This window comes from Papaver somniferum, unplaced genomic scaffold (genome assembly GCF_003573695.1).
Source record: "Papaver somniferum cultivar HN1 unplaced genomic scaffold, ASM357369v1 unplaced-scaffold_10, whole genome shotgun sequence".
NCBI classification, from domain to species: domain Eukaryota; kingdom Viridiplantae; phylum Streptophyta; class Magnoliopsida; order Ranunculales; family Papaveraceae; genus Papaver; species Papaver somniferum.
In genome coordinates, this window is record NW_020618825.1 from 4,002,772 (window position 1) to 4,026,950 (window position 24,179).

Genomic DNA, 24,179 nt, shown 5'->3' on the forward strand with positions numbered 1-24,179 from the left:
TTTGGTATTTTGGCTTATAACTAGCTAGAAGTATCTACTAATTAGTATATACGTGTGTTCTTGTTCCGTTTGTTTTTTTTTTGTTTTTTTTTTATGTTATTTGCTAGACACTAGTTATGCGTGGTCTGTTAATGAACGTTTTATGGTTTCACTTTGGTTTCTACGTTAGTAATCTGTTATATCTGTTATGCTTTTAGTACATTTTCATTTAATCGACGAGATGGAAATGTTTTCTTTTCAAGAAATGAAAATGCTAGCTATGCACAAAGTATTACCATTATGGCCGATCAATGAAGATAATATAACCTCCTCTACGCTCCATGGGTTAGAAACTCGTGAAATAGTTAAGAATTATAAAGAAAAGAAGAAAGAAACTTTAAGAGATTTAATGGAGAAGTTACCATTAGAAATTACAACGAAACATAATATCTGGCTTAATTACTACCAATAGTCTCAGAATTACTCTGCTGATCCCTGGAATGATTTTTTTTTTTGGTAGCTGTATTATTATTGGGTAGCATGGCTGAGTTAAGAGGTACCGGTTTTACTTGGGACACGCCTAATTTTGTGTTCAGGTCAAAGGAGCGAGGCCTTAGATGGTGAACCGCTTAACTCTTGGTCTTGGCCAACTCTAAAACAAAGTAATTAGGGTAAATATATAGATAGAGAGAAGTGTTAGATAGTCGTGAATGCGGCAAGGATCTAAAGAAGAAGAAAACCTTTCAAGAGGTTTGATGGAGAAGTTACCATTAGAAATCACAGCAAACATACTTCTTCTTTCTGGCTTACCAATATTCTCACAATTACGGTGCAGAGAAGTATGCAAAACATGGGAAACTTTGGTACCAAAAACCAAGAAGATGGGTTTACTTTATGGCGTCTCACAGTCACACAATACAACAACTGCATTTGAAATAGAATTCTACTTTTGAGAACAAAATAATGACGACGATGGGGGTAGTAATACTAATCATGTCCGTGAACAACTCCGCTGTTTTGGAACACTTGCGTTGGATCATAGTGTAGTCTTGCCATCAACATCCTCTTCCAAAGTTTCATAGTTGGTTCTTGTAAGGGTTTAGTTTTTTCTAAAAGTGACCCAACTTTTTGAACTATATTTTAGAAAATGACACGTTTTTTTGAATCATTATATAAAGTTGCCAAATTAGACTTTTTATGTCCCGTTTTTTTCCAGAAAACGGGTAACAGCAAGTTAGTGATCACGTGTCACTTATCCTCATTAGAAAATGTCATCTGAACCCCTCAATGTGAACCGTTTTTTGAGTCAACTCGCTGATTGACTCATTACTCATCTTGTTCGTTTCTTCATGAAACTGATCTGACTCATTACTCATCTTTTTCGTTTCTTCTGAAACTGATCTTCTTTCAACATCACGAAAATTATCATCAATCAAAACAGGGGTCTTGAAGTTTTCCATTCACTAGAGAAAGAGCTGCGAAGCCTAGCTTTTAATCCCAAAACAATACCCAAATAATAAATTCACAATATCAAACCCAAATTGAAATCACCCGTTCTTCCCGAAATTGAAATCATGCCGACCAAACCCAATTGAACCCAAATCATTAATTAAACACTAAGTTATAAAAGAGACACAAATTGAAATGAAGTATTCATCATCTTTTTCTTTATAAAACAGTAACGTGTTCTTCCGAATCTTCCCTAAATCTCCATTAATGTACTGCAAACAAAGCTCAAACCCTAGATTTTTTGATTACTTAATCAGTCAACTAATTAGTACCCAATGATGCATATTCCATATCAAACAACAGCAACAACATTTTTTCAATTAGGGTGATATAGAATTGAGATTTTAGGTTCCAAAATGGTTTCCATTTAAACCATAAAAAAATACATGCAATGCTACCCATACCTTTGATTCTCGTGAATAAGTTAGTAAACACTTTAAACAATTTTGATTCTTCTTCGTAATTGAGTTTGCGATTGGAATATACTTTGAGTTGTGATTTTTTTTTTACAGAGCATGGCTACAGTGCGACTTGAGAAAACAATGGCGTGGAATTAAATCTAAACACTTCATGTTAAGTTAGTAAGAATATTATGGTAATTTTATCACGACAAATTGACCAAATCCACGCTTTTGACCGTATTGGTAGGCCCGGATGACAAACCTAACGGAAAGGCTACTTTATATAAGCCTCAAAAAATTTGGCAGGTTTATTAATTAGGCGTTTGGAAGCTGATCACTTTATTAATTTACTTTTTAGTATATTATGGTGATTACCCCAGAATACTAGAAATAAATATATATATATATATATATGCAATCCTCTCACTGGAGAGCACGTTCAACTTCCGACTGTTAAATGGGGCAGTTTCGACTCAATGTCAAACCCAGCGATTGGATTCGGTTACAATCGTTCAAGGAGTACAGGGTTGTTTTCTGCGCGACAATATTTACCGGATGTTCAGGTATACACCCTCCAGCGTGGTAATGTGTGGGAGATACAAAAGTTGTACAAGCAATAAATACCTTTTGTCCCATTTGAGTGTTTTACCATCAGCAGTGGAGTTTTTGCAGGTGGAGCTCTTCACTGGATAGATCAGGGCAGTGCGAAACCTACGAGTGTAGTAGTTTTTGATTTGAAAAATGAGATGTTTGAATTTCTCCCCAATACTTTCTGTTGGCCATGACGTTAGTCACGTCGAACTCATGATACTGGGAGGGAATTTGTGTGTTATGGAAGTAGTTCCAAGTAAACAAGTCATGATATGGGAGTTAAGTTATACACAGGAACAGGGCGGGCTCGTTTCCACTTGGATTACGAAATTCAGTTTAGCATGGGAAGACTACAGGTGGATCGAGCCATTTGCGCTGACAAAGATCGAGAAATGTTTGTTGTGGTACAATGCTGTTCTCACTTGTTATGACGCTGAAACTAAAACTTTGAGAAAGCTAGACGAGACGTTGAAGAAATTCCTGGGTGATTGTACGCATTCAGTATAAACCACTGGTCGGGCAACCCCTCATGCATGCGAAAAGCCTTGTTTCTTTGAAAGAAATTATGGAGAGAGAAGGTGGAATGAAAAGAAAAGCTCCCGAAGAAATTACAGAAAATGAAAAACTTACTGCTACAAGGTAATACTCCAGCTATCTGCTAGTGTTATTTTTACTTTTCTCCATTTAGATGAGAAACAGATTCCTCATTCAACTCTTTTTCCGAGCTAGTTTTGTGAGTAAAAATAAAAAAAATTGTGGTTTAGATGTGAAGTTAGATATTGAGTTTTAGAAATCCTCTAAGCTAGTCTCTGCTAACTTTTTTTTCATCCCATTAATTGTCTTGTGATTCTTCTAAAGAATGTAGATTCTGCATTTATCACATATTGGTTCTATTTCCCTGGTGGTTAAGATGAAGTGTAGATGCTTGTGGGAAATCTGTCATAGATTTGGCTCTAAGTTATTTGATTCAGTCGTATTTGCGAGACGATGACCATATAAGCAATGCCCTTGCATTCTCCTTGAGTAGGCTTTATGGGATTACCAGAGTTAGTTCCCATGTCTGATTGATGTTCGGTTTCAATCTGTTTCCATTATGGGTTTTTAGCTTGGTTTTTTTTTTTCAGTTTTGAAAGCATAACATGAACTAAAAGTAACCACATGTATTAGGAAACTGTTTGCTACTGTACAGGAACAGTTAAGGGACATTCAGCTTAGAATAATTGGGAGATTCATGTAAACTGATTCGTTTCCAAGGATTGGGAATTTATAGGTCACACACATCTCTTCTTCTTGAACAGATTTTGTTATCATATTGCATTTTTCCTTTGTATGTTCATAGTAACACAACATGTGCTTTAAGTTGTACTATTGGTCCGTGCATGTGAAGAATCCAATAGTTAGGGGAACAAGGGAACATAGAATTGGTGAACAGATCTGTGAATCTCAAATGATGATCAACCAACCCGACTACACGCTTATATTTAACTCATACATAGCTAGGATGTCATATTCCAACTGTCTAGACGACAATGTCAGTCGTGCATATATAAACAAATTTTATATATGTGTTTATAGTTCTTAATTAGACATAACATTCGACAAAATTTAAGATACTAACGTGGTGATTACCCTATATGATGCATTATCTGTTGCTAGTTATTTAAATCAGGAGCAACCAACAGAGACGGACGATAAAATGGGAAGCACATGAGAGCAAAACAAGTGTGTATAGATGGCCTCTACTCGACGATCTCTCCTCGACCTTATGGCTAATTGGTGGAGTAGTTTTGTGGTAGATGGCCCTCCAGGTTTTCAGTTGGCAAAGAAGTTCCAATTGCTTAAAGTTAAGCTTCGAGAATGGAATAAGGAAGTCTTCGGCAACATTGATAGGAAATTCGAAAAAACTCTCCGTCAAATTAAAGTTCTAGACCAGCAAGCTGATGAAGGTTCCTTATCCGCTTCTCAAGATTGTACTCGCAATAATCTTAAGTCGCGTTTCAGGAGATTGCAGATATGCAGGAATTTCACTATAAGGCTAAGTCTCGTGTGCAATGGCAGCTCAACGATGATTGCTAAGTATTACCACAGAATTGCTAAGGCAAGGAGAAGAAGAAACACTTTTGCGCGTTTGCGTATCAACGATGATTGGGTTGAGGATAAAACCAATATATAGGACAGCATAGTCTCCCACTTCCACAACAGGTTCAAGTTGCGTGAAGATTTTAATTGTTCTCTTACCAACCTTGGTCTCAAGGATATCTCAGGGTCTGACTTAGAGCTCCTTGAAAAAAAAATCGTTGAAGAGGATGTTCTTTCTGCTCTAAAAAGCTTGGGTCAAGAAAAATCTCCGGGGCCTGATGGGTTGCAAGTGAATGTGATCATTAAATGTTAGAGCTTCGGGAAAGAGGACATAATGAAAGTCGTTAAGGTCTTTGAATCTTCTGGTTTCATTGACTGGAGACTTAAATCCACTTTCATTTCTTTAATGCCAAAAAAGGATGTTGTGGAGGAGATAAAGGATCTAAGACCCATCAGCTTATCCAATACAGTCTTCAAAGCTATCTCAAAGTTCTCGCAGAAAGACTGAAGTCTGTGCTTCCCAAGTTCGTTTCGAATTCGCAAAAAACTTTATAAAAGGGAGGCAGATCTTGGACAGCGTCTTGATAGATAATGAGTGTCTAGACTCGAGGATTAAATCCAATGTTCCAGGTCTTGCGTGTAAAATAGACCTCGAAAAAGCCTTTGACAACGGGAAATGGTCTTTTGTAGATGAAGTTCTTTGGTGCATGGGTTTTTGGTGTCAAGTGGAGGATGTGGATTAAGAGTTGTATTCTGAAAATTCCCTTCTCCATTATGGTCAACGGAAGTTCATGTGGGAAATTTACTAGCGAGAAAGGTCTTCGCCAAGGTTACCCATTATCTCCCTTCATTTTTTCTTGTCTCCGAAGTCCTTAATGTTATGTTCTCTAAGGCTTCAATCGCTGGGAAAGTGGGAGGCTTTGTCGTGAAGGAAGGAGGCACAATTATTAGTCATCTGCAATTCGCAGATGATACTCTAGTTTTTCTTGATGCTAGCCTTGAACAAGTTCGCTACTTGAAGTACTTATTACTGTCCTTCGAATTTGCTTCCGGCTTGAGTACTAACTTCAGTAAATGTAGTCTGTTTGGCGTAGGCGAGGTGGAGGACATTGACACCTTTGCTTCAGGTTTGGGATGTTCTAGCGACTCCTTTCCTGCTATCTACCTTGGTCTTCCTCTTGGCGAGCAAACTCTCCTAAATCTAAGTGGGATAGGGTTATAGAAATTTGCAAATACAGATTGGCTTCTTGGAAGCGGAGTTCGCTCTCTAAGGCAGGTAAACTCACGTTAATTAAAAGTGTGCTTCTTAGTTTACCTGTCTATTACCTCTCTCTCTTTTTGGCTCCTAAATCTGTGGTTAATCGAATTGAAAAGACCATTAGAAACTTTTTATTGCATAATAGTGCTGATAGAAAAAATCATCATTGGGTTAAATGGGGAAATGTGAGTAAACCATTGAGTCAAGGGGGTTTGGGCATTAGAAAAATCTCTGTGATTAATCGTTCCCTCCTAAGAAAGTGGTGGTGGAGTTTGGGGAGAGAAAATGATTCACTTTGGTCGAAAATAATTTTTGAGAAACACTCTATAGCAGATCGGGGTTGGCGTACTAAGCCTCCCTCTTCCACTCATGGAGTGGGCCTGTGGCGGAATATTTATAAGGTAGCTGAATACTGTTTTAGCTCAACACTTTTTAAGATTGGTAAAGGTGATAGAATCCGCCTTTGGGAGGATAAGTAGTGTGTGCAAGGTCCTCTGGCGACTACTTTTCCAAGGTTATATTCCTTAGCAAACAGAAAGAACAAGACATTGGAAGAAGCTTTTGAATCTGATGCTTCGGGTTGTAACTGGTCTCTTGATCTCTGTCGTCGAAGGTTCTATGATGTGGAGATTGCGGAATTCATTGACGTTATTTCCTTGTTAAATGCCGTATCTTTCCATGTTAATGAAGAGGATGAATTAGTGTGGGTGGGAGATAAATCGGGTTTATTCTCGGTTAAGTCTGCTTATGCTATCGATGAGGCGATCAATAACACTAACTCTTTTCCTAGTAAGGGGATCTGGTCTCGCGCTTGGCCTCATAAGATTGAGTTTTTTCTTTGGCAGTTGGTGCTTAAAAAACTTCCAACAATCGATAACTTGCTTAGGAGGAATGTTGCGCTCTCTAATCAAGTCGGCATTTCTAATCCCTCTCTTTGTTTTTTATGCAACTTGGTGGTCGAGTCCAATTTCCACCTTTTCTGGGAATGTGCATTCTCTTCTAAGGTCTGGAAATATTTCTTCTCTCAGACAAACTTGATTATGCCTGTTCCTAGTTAATGTGGAACAAGGTAAAAGAAAACAATACTAGATTGCTATAAGCAAGAAGAGAAGAGAATTAAAGCAAGAAGAGAAAGATAAGTTTTGTGTTTAATAATTTGATTGAGTAATAGATAGCTCTTACAAGACTTAATCTAACCTTTATATAGGCTTGAAGAATAACTAAACTAGGAAACAGAAAACTAAAAGGAAATCTAAAAGAATCCTAAAAATAAGAAAGACTGAAACTAGGAAACCATGGAAGCCAAACCTCTAAGCGGAATCTTCTGGAATTGTAGTATGCCCTGCATCAGTCCCCCCTTCTAGAGTAAAGCTCGTCCTCGAGTTGTCCAAACAAACCAGAAGTTCATTGTCACCATGAAACGTAAAAATCTCTTGAACATTAAATGTGTTGGAGATATTCCAATCATTTGGTAGATCAATAACATAAGCATTATCATTGATCTTCTTTAAAACCTTGAAAGGACCATATTTCTTCATCTTGGTTTTGTTATAAGTACCCACTGGAAATCTCTCTTTTCTTAGATGTATCATCACGAGCTCCCCTTCCTTGAAGGTTTTAAACCTCTTGTGTTTATCAGCATCCTCTTTATATTTAGAATTGGACTTCTCCAGTTTAGATTTTACTTCATTATGTAATTCAGTTGCTTTGTCTACAAAAGAGTCGGCTGCAGTGTTTGTACTCTGTGTGGTGGGTAAGGCTACCAAATCAAGAGTATGATTAGGTACTTTAGAGTACACAATCTCAAATGGAGTTTTCCCAGTAGAACGATTCACAGAAGTGTTGAAAGCGAATTCCATATGTGGCAATAACACATCCCACTGCTTACTATTATCCAGGCACTTAGCTCTAATCAAATTCCCAAGTGATCTATTAACAACCTCAGTCTGTCCATCAGTTTGCGGATGTGAAGTTGTGCTGAATTGTAGAACTGTGCCTAAGCGCATCCATAAACTTTTCCAGAAATAACTCAAAAATTTGGTATCTCTGTCAGAAGTGATAGACTTTGGAACCCCATGCAATCTTACTACTTCTTTAAAGAACAAAGAAGCAACATTAGAAGCGTCAGTTGATTTCTTACAAGCCACGAAGTGAGCCATTTTAGAGTAACGATCAACTACGACCATAACAGAATCATTACCTCTAGCAGTACGAGGTAAACCAAGTATAAAATCCATACTTATATCAACCCAAGGTGCATCAGGAACTGGTAAAGGAGTATACAACCCGGTATTTTGAATTGTACCCTTTGCTCTCTGACAGACCATGCATTTTTGTACGAACTTTTGTACATCACGTTTCAAAGATGGCCAGAAATATCTTTCTTCAATCAGGGCAATGGTTTTATCTCTCCCAAAATGACCACCAAGACCACTGCCATGTAATTCTCGCATAAGATGTAAACGTAAAGACCCTTGAGGAATACATAATCGATTCCCTTTAAAAAGAAAACCTTCTTGTATAAGAAAATCATCAACCCCATGAGTTTGAGAACTGCATTGATCCCATAGTTTGCCAAAATCTTCATCTTCTGGATAAATGTCTTTGATATAGTCAAATGCATAACTCTCATTACGAATTTAGTTAATAGATGACTTCTTCTACTTAAGGCATCAGCAACTTGATTCAATTTGCCACTTTTATGTCTCACGGAGAAAGTGTATTTGTTGAGTGTGGAAAGCCATCGATCATGCATTCTGTTAACTTTAGCAGAAGTATTCAAAAACTTCAAAGCATGGTTGTCAGTGTTGACAACAAATTCCCTATGTATAAGATAAGTATGCCACTGCTTAAGAGATTGAACAAGAGCCAATAACTCTAATTCATATGTAGACCATTTCTTTTGTGCATCTGAATTCTTCTCACTGTAATATGCAATTGGATGACCCTCCTGTGATAATACTGCACCAATACCAACAACAGATGCATCACAATCTATTTCAAAAGGCTTGTTGAAATTCGGAAGTGCAAGAATTGGTGCCGTACAAAGCTTTTCTTTAAGAAGAATAAAGCTTTTATCCATTGCTTCCGTCCACTCAAACTTCTCCTTCTTGAGACAGTCAGTCAAAGGTGCAGAAATAGAGCTAAAGTTCTTCACAAATCTTCGATAGAAAGAAGCCAAACCATGAAAACTACGAACATCACGAATAGAAGTAGGAACTGGCCAATCTTCAATTGCTTGAACTTTAGAAGGATCGACATGAATACCATCAGTAGAAATCACATATCCCAAAAATGTTACTGAAGAAGCCATGAAGGTACACTTCTTCAAATTAACATATAAAGAGTTGTCAGCAAGAACTTGAAACACTTGTGAAAGATGTTGGAGGTGTTCTGGCTCACTGCGACTAAAAATTAGTATGTCATCAAAATAGACAATAACAAATTTACTGAGAAAGGGTTGGAGAACCTGATTCATAAGTCGCATAAAAGTACTAGGTGCATTAGATAACCCAAATGGCATGACCAGCCATTCATATAAACCTTCACGTGTCTTGAATGCTGTTTTCCACTCATCTCCACCTCGAATGCGTATTTGGTGGTAACCACTGCGTAAATCCAACTTAGTAAAAATAATAGAGCCCGACAGTAAATCAATCATATCATCAATACGCGGGATCGGAAATCTATAAGGAATGGTGATGCGATTTAATGCTCTGCAATCGATACACATCCTCCATCCATTGTCTTTTTTACTAACCAAGAAGGCAGGACTGGCACAAGGACTGTTGCTAGGTCGTATCAAACCCTTTGTAAGCAAATCATTTACCTGTCCCTGTAATATCTCATGCTCAGCAGGACTCAAGCGATAGTGTGCTTGGTTTGGTAAAGAGGCTCCAGGAATAAAATCGATGCAGTGTTGAATATTCCGTAAAGGAGGTAATGCAGTTGGTAGTTCATCTGGAAATAAAACATTATATTGAAATAATAAGGGCTTCACCTTTGCAGGCAACTCAATCATAGGCTTAGAATCTTCATGGGAATGTAAAGAATGTTGTGGGTGCAAAGAACGAATAACAGTGGCTACGACAGCATCAGTCTGCGCACAAGAGTTTGAAGTGGAATTGGATGGACTAAGAACCTTGGTTTTCCCATTATGAACAAAAGTGTAAGTATTCTCGAATCCATTGTGAACCGCGTGAAGATCGTATTGCCAAGGTCTGCCAAGAAGAAGATGGGTTGCCGTCATATTAATGACATCACATAGAACTGTGTCTTCATAACCCTCAAAAGAGAATGACACATAACACTGAAGAGTAATCTTCTGTGTGCTAGAGGCATTAACCCATCCTACAGTGTAAGGTTCTGGATGAGAAGTTACTGGTAGTTCAAGCTTCTTAACTACGTGATCAGCAATATAATTATCCACACTGCCACTATCAATTATCATCTTGCAGATTTTACCCCCAATATAACATCTGGATTTAAAAATACTGTGTCTCTGAGACTTGCATTGTTGAGTAAGAAATAATGGACGAATCATCCCAACAAACTCGTCGTCATCACCAGGTGAGTCTTCATCTTCGAACTCATTAAGCGCACCAGTGACTTCATTAATGAACTGAGGTTCACCAATCAAAGCATTGAATTTCCGACAATCACTAGAAGTGTGCCCCGATTGCTGACATTTATTGCACTTATCTCCACGAAATTTTGTATAAGCATTATTAGCTCGCTGTTGCGGTGGAAATTGTTGTTGCCTGTTATGAAACCGATTCCCTGTAGTAGGAGGAGTTGGTTGCAGAGAGTGAGACTGCTGACCCGGCTGAAGATCAACTGGATTGGCTAAGATAGGTGTAGCCAGAGGTGGAGTATAAGGCACAATATGGCTAGGTTGTCGATGTGAATGGCTAACATCATCATAAGGAGGCCTGGGAATATTCAAAACAGTATCTGGAGAAAAGTTTTGAGATGAATTGGTACCCCTGTAAGTATTTTGATAACGCCCTTGTCTGGATGGATAAATCCTAGAAGAACGAATAAGACGATTTTCTATCTTAATAGCTTGCTGCACAGCTTCGACCATAGTAAAAACTGAATGAGTCATACCATTTTGTATTAATCTATTCAGTCCCTCAATGAATCTTGCAACTAACTGTTCTTCAGATTCTTTGAGTTGATTTCGTGCGACCAAATTATAAAAATCTGACACATATTCTTCAACAGTTCGTGCCCCCTGCTGAATGTTTGTAATTTGATGAAAAGTTGCTGCATAAAGTCTCTAGGTAAGAACTTATCCCTGATCAAAGTTTTCATACGTTTCCAAGTACGTATTTTCGGTTTGTTAGCGTTTCTACGATCATCACAGATCTTATCCCACCAAGCTGCAGCTCCTCCTTTGAGTTTGTATGTCACAAGTTTAACCTTAGAATCTTCAGGGACTTCCATGAATTCGAAAAAAGCTTCTACCTCAAAGAACCAATCAGTTAGTTCTTCAATACGAAAATTTCCAAAGAAGTTGGGAATATTTGGAATATCATTTTTTATTCTGGTAAAGAACTGTAAGGGTTGTGACTAGTTTTTTAAACGTCGTTCTTCAATCCAATTCTTCTCTAGATCGTTCTCACGTTCATCTTCATCATCACTGTCAAGTGCAGGAGAAACTATTCTTCTTTGAATGACCTATGAAGCCTTCATACGGTTTTTTAATGTTTAAAGTACGCAATACATCTTCAGGTACTTCATCATTCTGTAAAAACTGAAGTATATCTTCTTTAGTTTTTCCTTCTAAGTCTACAAGCTCAGGCATATCCAAATCTAGATTTATATGTTTTGCAACCTTCAAAAGTTGATTCTGCATGGTTTCAAGATTGGTATCTCTTAACCCTAATTTTTCCTCCATGGACTTCTCAAGAGCTTCAGTAATTTTTTGCCAAAATCTCGGTATGAGATTTGATGAGAGCTTCGATTGCTGCTAGAGTAACTGGTTGAGCAGTCATATTTTTTTTTTTTTTTTTTTTTTTTTTATACGAAAAGGAACTAAAAAAGGACTGAAAGGTGTTGCAGAAGCGAAGTAAGGATCAAGTTATAGGATGAAAACCTAAAACTAAGCTGTTGATACCAACTAATGTGGAACAAGGTAAAAGAAAGCAATACTAGATTGCTATAAGCAAGAAGAGAAGAGAATTAAAGCAAGAAGAGAAAGATAAGTTTTGTGTTTAATAATTTGATTGAGTAATAGATAGCTCTTACAAGACTTAATCTAGCCTTTATATAAGCTTGAAGAATAACTAAACTAGGAAACAGAAAACTAAAAGGAAATCTAAAAGAATCCTAAAAATAAGAAAGACTGAAACTAGGAAACCATGGAAGCCAAACCTCTAAGCGGAATCTTCTGGAATTGTAGTATGCCCTGCATCACTAGTTCTATGTTGGATGTGTTCAGTAATTGGAAACGTTTCTCGACTAATCCCGACGGTAACGAGCTCTGGAAATGCTTGCCAGCTAGTATTTGTTGGAATCTTTGGTTAGAAAGGAATGCGAGAACCTTTAATGGTAAAAAGCATACCGCGGAGGCAATTATAGTTGAGTCAAAAATCAGTTCATTCTTATGGGCAAGCTATCTTCCAGCTTTGTCCGGCATAAATCTTCATGAAGCCATTTGTAACTGGAAGAGGATGTTCTTTGATCCTCCTTAATGTGGTTTTTTTTGTTTTTGGGTTTTTTCCTTTCCTTGTTATGTTTTTCCCTTTGCTTGGTGGCTTAGCTGCGTCGCAGCCATGTAATTTTTGCCTTCTTCTTAATATATCTTTTTATTTACCGAACAAAAAAAAAAAAAAAGGTGTGTATAGAGAGCCTGAATGGATTGGCTCTCTCTCTCTATATATAAGCTTCACACTAGGTCTACATTTCTTCATCCAAAAAACTGAAATCTAATAAACTTTCTTCTTCTACTAATTCAATACAAAATGGCTTCTTTCCATGTTCGTTCCATAAGTTTACCTAAAAACTCTCATCCTCTCACTCTTGCAGTGGAGGAACAACTACGCCAATTAAAAGCATCTTCATCTTCATCAATCTGCCAAAATTTATCTGGTCTCCAAAAGTTATATGAGGGAGTTGAGGATTTTCTTTCTACTCAAGATAGGAAATGCTTAGATACTGTTTTGGATGGATCTATCATGTTATTGGATGTTTGCAGTATTATCAAGGATGTATTGTCTCCGATGAGACAATCTGTTCAAGAACTACAATCATCCATTCGACGATCAAATGAAGTTTCTGAATACATGATCTCCAGAAAGAAGATCACCAAAAAAGTGATCCTTAAGTGCCTTGCAAATCTTAAGAACAACAAGCAAAACGACGTAGAAGTTAACATGTTAAGAGAAGTTGAAGCTACAACTCTAGCCGTTTTTGAATCTATATTGTCCTTTGTTCCTGTACAAAATGAAAAGAACACCTTGATCTCGAAATTATTGCTCACCAAGCGAGTTGCACACAAGTCCGATGAAGAAACTTCCGAAGTAATGAAGGTTGACGCCATTGTAAAAGCCCTTTCCAAAGGCATTGAAGTAAGCAATGTAAAAAAGACATTGGAAACCCTTGAAATGACCCTTCAAGATCTTGAAGATAGAGTAGAAACCGTTTTAGATGTTTAATCAAACACAGAGTTTCACTTCTCAACATTAACTAGTAGTAACAAATATCGCTAATAATCCACCATTAGCATTTTCGCTTTTTATTATGAAAATGCTCATGGAATTTTGTACACACATACAATGTAAATGAGAGAAAATAAATATCAATACAACAAGTTCTATAACTACATACATTTGTTCCTTAAATTTATCTCTTTTTTTTTACCGGCTGCAAAATAGATCTTGATTATTCGAATCATTGAAATAATTTAGCATTTCATGTTCGGTAATGGTTAACTACGTGTTTTTTTTTTGATCAGCTGGTAAACTACGTGTTCATCCTTATCAAAATGCCATTGACTTGATTGTTGGATCATAATTAAAGATATGGTCACAGATGCATAACCGGTCTTATATAGGCTGTCAGGATAATATTCTAATTGTCTTCAGAGATAATGATCCAAAAAATTGCGAATCAAAATGCATGTGTACACCTGTCTTGCTTACCTCCTCCACCCACCCCTTCATATAGGTAAAACAACAGTGACCTTTTGTTTTGTCAATCATAAAATTATGCAAATGTTGTTAGATGAGGAACCATGAGATCCTAAATGTTAGCGTATCACTATATGGTGGACAAAAATAATATGCAGGTACGATCTTTTAATATCGCTGCATTGACATTGTAATGCATATGATAATTTGAGGATGCTAAGATTCCAAAAGCTAGCGTAGCACGCTTACACTCGGCCACTGATTAAGTCGTTTGGTTCTTACCAGTAATATCTCAAGCTCTTCGCAAGCTTGCAGAGATAGACAAGTAAAGATGAAAAGCACCTGTAAATGAGATGATATCCAAGGCTAGCTCTTCTCCTTTCTCACAGAAACTAAACAGAAGGCCTTAGAAAGCGTTACAAAATATTAAATACATATCAAGCGTGTGTATATCTATTAGAAAGTAACTTCTTAGACAGTTATTATGTCTTTTATCTAGGTTTTATTACTGCATTTCCTTTGTTTGTTTCTTACAGGGAATATCCTAAGTTTATCCCTTTAGGGTTCTCTTGTAGTCCTTATCTTTAACTATTTATTGCCTTGCTGTAATGATCAGATGAACTATCTATGAAACAACTTTTATCTTATCTATTCATACCTCTTGCATCATTAATATCTCTGACTTAATCAATATTGATACATCACCATGAGTTTTAGTTTTCCTACATGGTATCAGAAGGAAATCATTAACAAGATTTCCTGGGATCTGTGTCCACTTTCCGCCGTCACCATCAATACCTTAGCATCACTAAAATCTCTTGAATCTGATGACTACACCACTCGATACAGAGGTACCTCTCAACAATGATATTGAAATACCTGAACAACCTTTCTCAGAAAACAACTCTGATGCAACAAATAACCAAGAACCACAAATAATCCAACCTTTGATTTCAACATCTCTACCTTACCATTTACAACTATCACAAAATTTGTTACTTCAAAACTTGATGATTCTAACTATCTCATCCGGAAGAATCAGATGGAATCTATACTTATCTGCACAGATCTGTTTGGTTTCATTAATGGAAGCATCCAACCTCCTCCTGCTTCCATCATCGTTAGATCTACTGAAGTCTTGAATCCTGAGTATCTTAAATGGAGGAAATGGGATCGCTTTGTCATGAGCTGTTTGAACGCCACCTTCACTCCCTCTGTATCTTCTGCTATCATTGGGTTATCTTCATCGGAGCAGGTATGGATAAATCTCGCAAGAAATTTATCAGATCAGTTTGTTGCGAAAAAGACTATGCTTAGAAATCAGTTGCACAACACTAGAAGAGGTTCTTCCTCCATGTCTGAGTATTTTCTTCGTCTGAAGGAGATCACTGATTCTCTAGCTGCTATCAATGAACATGTTCATGAGTCTGACCTTGTTATGTATACCCTCTATGGTGTTTGGAGGGAGTACGACAACTTTTTTTTCTCTATTCAAAATGGAGACGTTCAACTTACCTTCAACGAACTTAGATCTAGACTCATCCATCATGAGCAATGAATGTCAACACAAGAAGCTGATATCACTAAGAGTTTGGATTATTCTATGAACTCTGCCTTTTTTAACTAAAAATACCTTCCAACCTTCTACATCCAAAGATACATCTCAAAAACCTCATTTAATACCTCTTTTAAACCCCATAAAGATACCAACACTCAACCTTTCAAGATTACCGATTTTAGCAATATCCAGTGGAAAATCTGCAAAAAGAATGGCCACACAGCCAACAAATGTTTCTATCATTATACAACTTCAAAATCAAATACCAATAACAACACCAACAATAATCCACAGGCAAATATGTGCCTTCAAGTTCATACAACTGTTATTTCTGAAGACCCTTCCTATCCTGTAGCTACTGATTGTCTCCCTGACTCAGGAGCAACAACAGACCTGACAAATGATATTTATGTCCTTCACAACCCCACTCCATACACTGGATATGAAAGGGTGTTGGTTGGAAATGGTGATCAGTTTCCTATCACCATGGTTGGTACCTCTATTTTACATAGTTATACAGCCACACTTACTTTACCAATGTCCTATATGTACCAACTTTACATATGAACCTCATTTCAGTTGGAAAATTTACAAATGAACAATCATGCTCAATTGAGTTCCTACCTTGGGGTTTTCGCATTCATGATCTGTCAACAAGTCAGATTTTTGCTGAAGGAAAAGTAGATAGAAGCTTGTACCCTATTACTGCTCATATGACATCTACTATTGAAGCTAATGTCTCAGTTCAGGCTCCATCTGCAATTTGGCAAAATAGATTAGGTCACCCATCTCACAATATACTTCTAAGGCTCAGTCTTTCTTCTCACATTCAACTTACCAACAAGTGTGCAAATTCTTTGTGTCATTCCTGCCATCTAGGGAACAGTAAGAGGTTGCGTTTTCAGTCCTCCACAAGAGTCACAACAACACCACTTGAGCTTATTCACTGTGACATTTGGGGGACCTTCTCCTACACTGTCTCATATGGGTTACAAATACTACATTTTCCTTATAGATGACTACAACAAGCTTCATTGGATCTATCCAATGACCACCAGAGATGAGAGCATTGTCTGCTTCAAACATTTCAAGCAACTTAATGAAAATATTCTCTCCTGCAAGACCAAGACTTTTCAGACAGATGGTGTATTTGAATTGGTTAAGGGCTCTTTGAGAAAGTTTCTGGATGACTTGGGCATTGCAGTTTGTGCTTCATGTCCTCACACACCTCAACAAAATGGAGTAGCTGAGAGGAAACACCGGCACATCACTGATATGGGAAACACTATTGCCTTTAAATCTTGTATTCCTAAATCCCTTTGGTATGACTCCTTTTTAACTGCCACCTTTGTCATAAATAGAACCCCTTCTAAGCTTGATTATAAAACCTCATATGAAGTATTATTTCACAAAGAGCATGATATATTCAATTCTCAAGGTTCTGGCTGCACTTGCTACCCTTTTTTAGGACCTTATAGGAAAGATAAGCTCAGTCCTAAGTCCTCCAGGTGCACCTTCATTGGTTACAGTCCAATGCACAAAGGTTATAAGTGTTATGCTAACTCAACCAAAAAAGACCTTTATCTCCAGACATGTGGTCTTTGAGTAGATTTCTTTTCCTTTTTGTACTTGCATTTCTGCACCTATTTCACCAGTTGATAACACTGTTACATTACCCATTTCTCTCACTCATGACCCACCACCCTCATCTGAAGCTATTACTCATACTGATATACCTACTGGTGACTTACCTGAACCTCTGAACACTGATATCCATTCACTAGAACCTCTTAACACTGATATCACCTTACCAGCTCAATTAGATGAACCTTCTTCACCAATTGCACCCATTCATACTATGATTACCAGATCAAAAATGAGTATTACTAAAACCAAGCATCACCCTGACTTTGTAACTCACTTTAAAATTGTTCATCCACTTCAATCTGCTTTTGTTACTGAGCTGCAACAGATCAGAGAACCAAAATCCTTCAAGTCTTCCTTTCAAAGTCCTATCTGGAGACCCTCAATGGACAATGAATATAATGCACTTACACAGAACAATACTTGGAGTTTGGTTGAGTATCATACTTTTATGAATGTGCTGGGATGCAAGTGGGTCTACAAAGTGAAGTTACAATCTGATGGAAGTATTGCAAGATGCAAGTCCAGACTGGTAGCAAAAGGTTTTCATCAAGTTTATGGAATTGACTTCAATGAGATTTTCAGTCCAGTGGTTAATGCAAGTACTGTCAGAATTTTTCTCACCATTGCTGCCTCAAATGGATGGTCCATTAGGCAACTTGATGTCTCAAATGCATTTCTTCATGGTGACCTTATTGAGACAGTCTATATGCAACATCCACCTGGGTATGTGGATCCATCAAACACTAGTCCAGAAAGGCTTATAAATGACAGAAGGAGTCTGTTATAAAACGTGATTTATCACAGATTTCATCTGTTATTCGAACCGTTATTTATTTGGTGTGACTTTTTCTAAATAATAAACAGAAAATGTCATTAAGTATGACGACCAAATCTCATCATTTCTGGTGACGAATAAAATCTGTGATTTAGAATCACGTTTTTTGTTTGTTAAATATAATAACGGTTGGGATCTGTGACTTCCTAGAGACTGATTCAGATTTTGGTATTCAAATTTGGTGAATCAGAAGCATATTTTGATTCAGCAAAATTTGAGAACTTACTACGTTTTGACACTGAATATACAATTGCATTTTCAAATTGAATTGAACTTTATATTAATTACTGAAAATTACATCAAATATCTGAATACAGATTGCACATTTAATGTATATTCATCAAACAACATAAGCAATTTGAAATTACATCCAAATATTAAAACTGATTTTTTTCACTGAATTCAATTTACTAAACTGTTACCTAGCTTCACCACTCTAATTTGGTAGCTCTTCTATAAGATTTACACAAATTTTTGGCTACCTAACCTACTGAAACATATCCAAGTACGCCATCTCTATTGCATAACATTGCACTTGCATCCACAATTTCATCAATATGGAAGTCAAAATCTTCAACGGTTGGAGGCTTTGCGCTATCAACATATGCATTTTCAAGTGCTCTTTTCCTGAAGTTCCTCAAAAAGCAATAGTAATAGGAATTTGCGGGGAACCCACTCTCCTGTATAACAATATACCCCAGTTAGTATAAATACTTCTTGATGTGAACCAATTCGAAAATCAACTAATTCCACTTTGAAAAATTCATCATTTGTAAGGAGACAAGACTAATTATGACCCCCATGAGTAATATTGAAGCAGGGGTGGTAACAGGAACCACAACAAGAAGGTGATTTAATATCTAAAAAAGAACACAATTTCAGGTAAAATTCAACTTCAAGAGACAAAATACGACAAGTTCTGCATTCATTAATAAATGTCCAGCGATATTCCAAACCCCTAAAACTTGTGAAGAGTTCAAGGAGCCTAACAAACTCTAACTAATAAATTTTTGCATTCATTCATTATAATTATCAGGGAGATATTTGCAATAGCGGAGATGTGGTGCAGCATGAACAACGGACATATTTAAGCCTCTACAAGAAGTGGTGAAAATTAAAAACGATAGCTCAGGAGATTGTGCATTAAGTAAGCAGATTTCAAACAATAATACATGGGTATGGGATTTTAAGATGATAGAGCTAGAGGAAAGGAGCTGAAGTCTCTGTGTTATAGGGTAAAGGTATATCTTACTTGCAAATTCATTCCCTGCTGCTTGTGGCAACAAATGGAGCGCATACTAACTTTAATTAGCCAACTATAATTGTTATTATATTATAAGAAATGGACAAATACAAACAAAGAAGAGAAGTATTGTACTAAAACTAAGATGCATCAAAAACTAATGAAGAAACAAACCTGTATACTGCTCCAATATTTGCTGTTAAAGACCGACTCTTTTGAACCTGTAAGAAAACAAATTACAGAGTCACCATCTGGATGTAGAAATGTACAAGTAGGAACCAATCTAAAGTGAAAGAAAATGAGGCTGCAGGACCTGGAAGAATATTTTTGTGCAGGCAGCTGCTTGCTGCACTTGTGAAAGTTGAAGATACAAGATCACCTGTAAATGATGAACGTTATACTTTTATTCTCGAAGGTCCGTCATCTTTCACATTATACCTGTCACTGCCAACTGCTCCATTAACTTCTCCAGAAAAGATGTGCCTACCCAAAAATTAACCAATCGGCACATGTAAAAACTCACCAATCAAAAACGTTAAGAACAAAATGTATGATAAAACAAAAAAGTTCCAGCAAACGTGAATGAAAATGAGAGCTTGCATTGACTTCAATTGAAATGAATCATAATCATTCAGAGCACGTTGTACTACCCTTCACCAACCTATCTACAATTCGAAGTTTAGGGACGTATAGAAGTTTGTTACGGTCTCTTCTCACAGGTTTAAACACAAATAATTAACTAAACCTGGTAATATTAATTGTACAAGTTATATTACAGCTATAAGTTATAGTACAAATCGGCCTCCTTTTGTCCACGCTGAACACAGTATACACCACCTGAAATAAAAAAAAAGATCCAGAAAAGATTTTAAAAAATCCATCTAGAATGTTGCAACACTATTACAGTTGATACCACAAGTTATACCTCTATAAATCATTTTCAAGCTTCTTTACTTTAGAAATGAAATTTTCCACCACTTTCGAGAAATGCAGATCACATACTCTCTTCTTTTTTTAAAAAGATTATAATTCTCATAGATGTCCTGGACACAAGAGATAAATTTAATTCAATACTTAGCATGCCCTTCATGTGCAGTAAGAGCTCTTACTAACTTTGATCATGATATCAAAAACCCAGCATCAACACCAGAATCATTGACATAACCCAAATCAACATTTTCTCACAAAATAAAAAACTGGAAACTCAGAAGTCCTAACCGATACCAATAATATTCCTAGCTAACAAAATCAACTTAATGTGAAAGGAAATTATACCAAAGATCTGCAAGGAATGCTACTGATGTAACGAAATCTGATGCCGTTGGTGATGAATCCATATCTTGAGATCGATTTAAACAATACCAATAAAATATAATCTAATCAAATAACAATAATCCCAAGTAAAAACTAAATCATAGTTGAAAATGAGTTAAGTCATATTTTCTTCTTTCCATTACTCAAGCCCTAGGATTTCAGGAGAAAAACAACTAGATTTAGGGTTACAAAAAAAAAGGGTTTGCTTTTGATTTCTGCTGATACAAGGTTTTGATTTTGAGATGATGGTGATTATTAAGCTCCATTGGTGATAAATAATTAGGGGAGAAAAACTTTTTTGTTCAAAGAGGAGAAGAACGAGATGGGTAAGTTTAGCTCGATAAGAACAAGAACTAAATGGAATCATACTTGTCTATTTCCCATTGGATTGCGGGGGGAAATTAAGCCTAGGCCTAATTATACTGGCCCAATTACTAGTGGACCAATATCGCACTATGCGGAAGACCTATAGCTAACCATTTTCATACTTCCTGGACATGTGGCTAGCCACTTTTGGGCACACAGTAGAAAACTAGTGAAAACTAGTGATGGGCGTATAAAACCTATAAATAGTTGACTGATTTATTCTGTAATTTAATGGTTCATAATTAAATCACACACCTAGTAAATTATCAAATTTGAGAATGACGGTTTTTTTATGTTAAGTGGTAGACCCAACTATTTTTATGTTATATGACGGAATTTGTATTCACATAACTAATCTGTCATTTAAAAACGTCATTTATAACCCTTTCTGGATTAGTGAAAGTCCAAGCATGTTTGCAAGCTCAAAAAGTCTATATATGGGCTCAAACAATCTCTCAGAGCTTGGTTTGAGAAATTCAATGGGTTTCTCATCAATGTTGGATTTTTCATGAGTGATTCCGATCACTCATTATTTACTTACTTCTCAAACATTGAAGTACTACTGCTTCTTCTTTATGTGGATGATATTATTCTCATTGGTAGTTCTCCTTCTCTTCTGTCAAGGTTTGTGTCCACTCTCAGCACCTCCTTTGCTATGAAGGATCTTGATGATCTACACTATTTCTTGGGGATCGAGGTTACTAAATATACTAGCAGCAACAACCTACTATTAACTCAGCGGAAATACACCCTTGAACTTATAGAGAAGACATCCATGCTAGAGTGCAAGCCCTCATCAACTCCAGTTTCTAGTGGTTCTAGAATTTCTATCCATGCTGGTGAGATACTGCAAAATCCTTCTGAGTATAGAAGCATAGTTGAAACCTTACAGTACCTGACTCTTACACGAACATACATTACTTTTGATATAAACTATGTATCCCAGTTCCTTCATGCTCCAACTTCAGAAAATCTGCTTTTGGTTAAAATAATTTTGAGATACCTGAAGTCTTCTCTAGGCTCTTGTATAACCATTAATGCGGGAGATCTCACTACTATCTCTGGTTACCCTGACTCGGATTTGGCAGGCTGCCCTGACTCTAGACGATCAACTTCTGGATATTGTGTTTATGTTGGTTCTACTCTTGTGTCCTGGCAGTCTAAGAAGCATCCTACTGTCTCCAAGTCTTCCACAGAAGCTGAGTACAAAGCACTGTCATGTCTTGCCTCTGAATTTATGTGTATTGCTACATTGCTTGAAGAACTCAACATACCAGTCTCTCTTCCTCATCACTTGTTCCGTGATAACTTGGGAGCTCGTGCCTTAGCTTTGAATCCAGTTTTTCACGCATGTTCGAAGCATATAGAACTGATGCATTTTTGTGACTCCTCTGCCTCAGTTTGAGGGGGAGTATTATACAGTAACTTCTTAGACAATTATTATGTCTTTTATATAGGTTTATCACTTCCATTCCTTTGTTTGTTTCTGACAGCGAATATCCTAGGTTTATCCCTTTAGGGTTCTCTTGTAGTCCTTATCTTTAACTATTTATTGCCTTGCTGTAATGATTAGATGAACTATCTATGAAACAACTTTTATCTTATCTATTGATACCTCTTGCATTATTAATATCTCCGACTTAATCAATATTGATACATCACCATCAGTTTCAGTTTTCCTACAATATCGCAACCGATTTTCTTGGTACATTATTTCTGTTCATTTGGTTATAGCTTATAGTTTTGTTCTAAGATATTGAGTATCAAAAGATGTTTCTTGTTCGTTTCTTATAAGCTTCATATAAGCTTGCGAAGTTGAATGCTAGGGAACAGGGGAACAACCCATGAACAGGAAGGTGAACCATAACGTACAACAAACCAACACCACTACGCAGTTGCATCTAACGATCATATATATCAAGGCTGTCATATTCCTATTGTTGGACTGGAAACGTGCACAAACATATTGTGTGCCAGTGTTTAGAATTTGTCGCTTACATAGTTTAAAGTTTTAACGTGAAGATAACCAATTAATTAATACGAAGAACCAACAGACATGGGGTGTCAACTTCAGAAGCGCACGGGACTAAAAGCAAAAACTACTTTGGAGAGCTTAGTTATAGAGATTCCTTATGTCCCCTTTGGATATCTCTATATAAGCTTCACACCAGGTCTACATTTCTTCATCCAAAAAACTGAAATCTAATAAACTTTCTGCTTCTACTAATTCAATACAAAATGGCTTCTTTCCATGTGCGCTCCATCAGTTTACCTACAAACTCACATCCTCTCACTCTTGCACTGGAGGAACAATTGTGCCAGCTAAAAGCATCTTCATCTTCATCAATCAGCCAAAATTTATCTGGTCTACAAAAATTGTATGAGTGAGTTGAGGATTTCCTTTCTACTCAAGATGGGAAATGCTTAGACACTGTTTTGGACGGATCTATCATGTTGTTAGATGTTTGCAGTATTATCAAGGATGTATTGTCTCAGATGAGACAGTCTGTTCAAGAACTACAATCATCCATTCGTAGACGATCAAATGAAGTTTTTGAATACATGATTTCAAGAAAGAAACTCACCAAAGTGATCCGCAAGTGCCTTGCAGATCTTAAGAACAACAAGAAAAACAAAATTAGCTTGCTATCAGAAGTTGAAGCTACAACTTTAGCCATTTTTGAATCTATATCGTCTCTTGTTTCTGCTCCAAAAGAAAACAAGTCCTTGATCTCTAAATTGACGCTTACCAAGCAAGTTGCACACATCAAACAAACTTTCGAAGTTGACATTGCCGTAAAAGCCCTTACCAAGGGCATTGAAGTAAACAATGTACAAAAAACATTGGGAGCCCTTGAAATGACCCTTCAAGATCTTGAAGATGGACTAGAAACTGTCTTCAGATGTTTAATAAAACACAGAGTTTCACTTCTCAACATCAACTAGTAGCAACATATTTCGCTACTAATCCACCATTAGCATTTTCGCGTTTTATTATGAAAATGCTCATGGAATTTTGTACACATTTACCGTAAATGAAAAGAATGTAAATATCAATACAACAAATTCTTTAACTACATATATTTGCTTATTACATTACATATATCTCCATTTTTATCACTTGCTGGAAAATACATCTGGATGATTCTAATGGTTGCAATAAATCAGCGTTCTTGTTAGGTAGTGGTTAGATACGTGTTCATCCTTATCAAACTACCATTGACTTAATATTGGAAATATAAAAATTGGCAATGTAGTCAGATC

General features: G+C 36.7%; 3 protein-coding genes and 1 long non-coding RNA gene across 4 annotated transcripts; 3 read left to right on the forward strand and 1 right to left on the reverse strand.

Moving 5' to 3' along the window:
* The first annotated feature begins 12,785 nt into the window (after window positions 1-12,785).
* Window positions 12,786-13,478, forward strand: LOC113326168. Its single transcript, XM_026573942.1, has one exon. The coding sequence runs from the start codon at window positions 12,786-12,788 to the stop codon at window positions 13,476-13,478; it is 693 nt and encodes a 230-aa protein (XP_026429727.1).
* Window positions 13,479-18,453: 4,975 nt separating this feature from the next.
* On the reverse strand, window positions 18,454-19,709 carry LOC113326695. Its single transcript, XR_003348482.1, has 3 exons — window positions 19,549-19,709; window positions 19,410-19,456; window positions 18,454-18,672 (listed from the first exon to the last, which is right to left on the reverse strand). It is a non-coding gene; the product is annotated as an uncharacterized LOC113326695 (long non-coding RNA).
* Window positions 19,710-21,423: 1,714 nt separating this feature from the next.
* On the forward strand, window positions 21,424-22,320 carry LOC113326169 (uncharacterized mitochondrial protein AtMg00810-like). Its single transcript, XM_026573945.1, has one exon. The coding sequence runs from the start codon at window positions 21,424-21,426 to the stop codon at window positions 22,318-22,320; it is 897 nt and encodes a 298-aa protein (XP_026429730.1).
* Window positions 22,321-23,153: 833 nt separating this feature from the next.
* LOC113326170 lies at window positions 23,154-23,861 on the forward strand. The gene is made up of 2 exons (XM_026573946.1): window positions 23,154-23,293; window positions 23,387-23,861. Exons 1-2 carry the CDS (start codon window positions 23,154-23,156, stop codon window positions 23,859-23,861), a joined length of 615 nt encoding a protein of 204 aa, XP_026429731.1.
* Window positions 23,862-24,179: the final 318 nt, after the last annotated feature.

Coding starts and splice junctions, on each gene's coding strand:
- LOC113326168 (XM_026573942.1), top strand. CDS start 12,786: ATGGCTTCTTTCCATGTTCGTTCCATAAGTTTACCTAAAAACTCTCAT.
- LOC113326169 (XM_026573945.1), top strand. CDS start 21,424: ATGAGTGATTCCGATCACTCATTATTTACTTACTTCTCAAACATTGAA.
- LOC113326170 (XM_026573946.1), top strand. CDS start 23,154: ATGGCTTCTTTCCATGTGCGCTCCATCAGTTTACCTACAAACTCACAT. Junction 23,294..23,386: donor TTATCTGGTCTACAAAAATT/GTATGAGTGAGT, acceptor AGATGTTTGCAG/TATTATCAAGGATGTATTGT.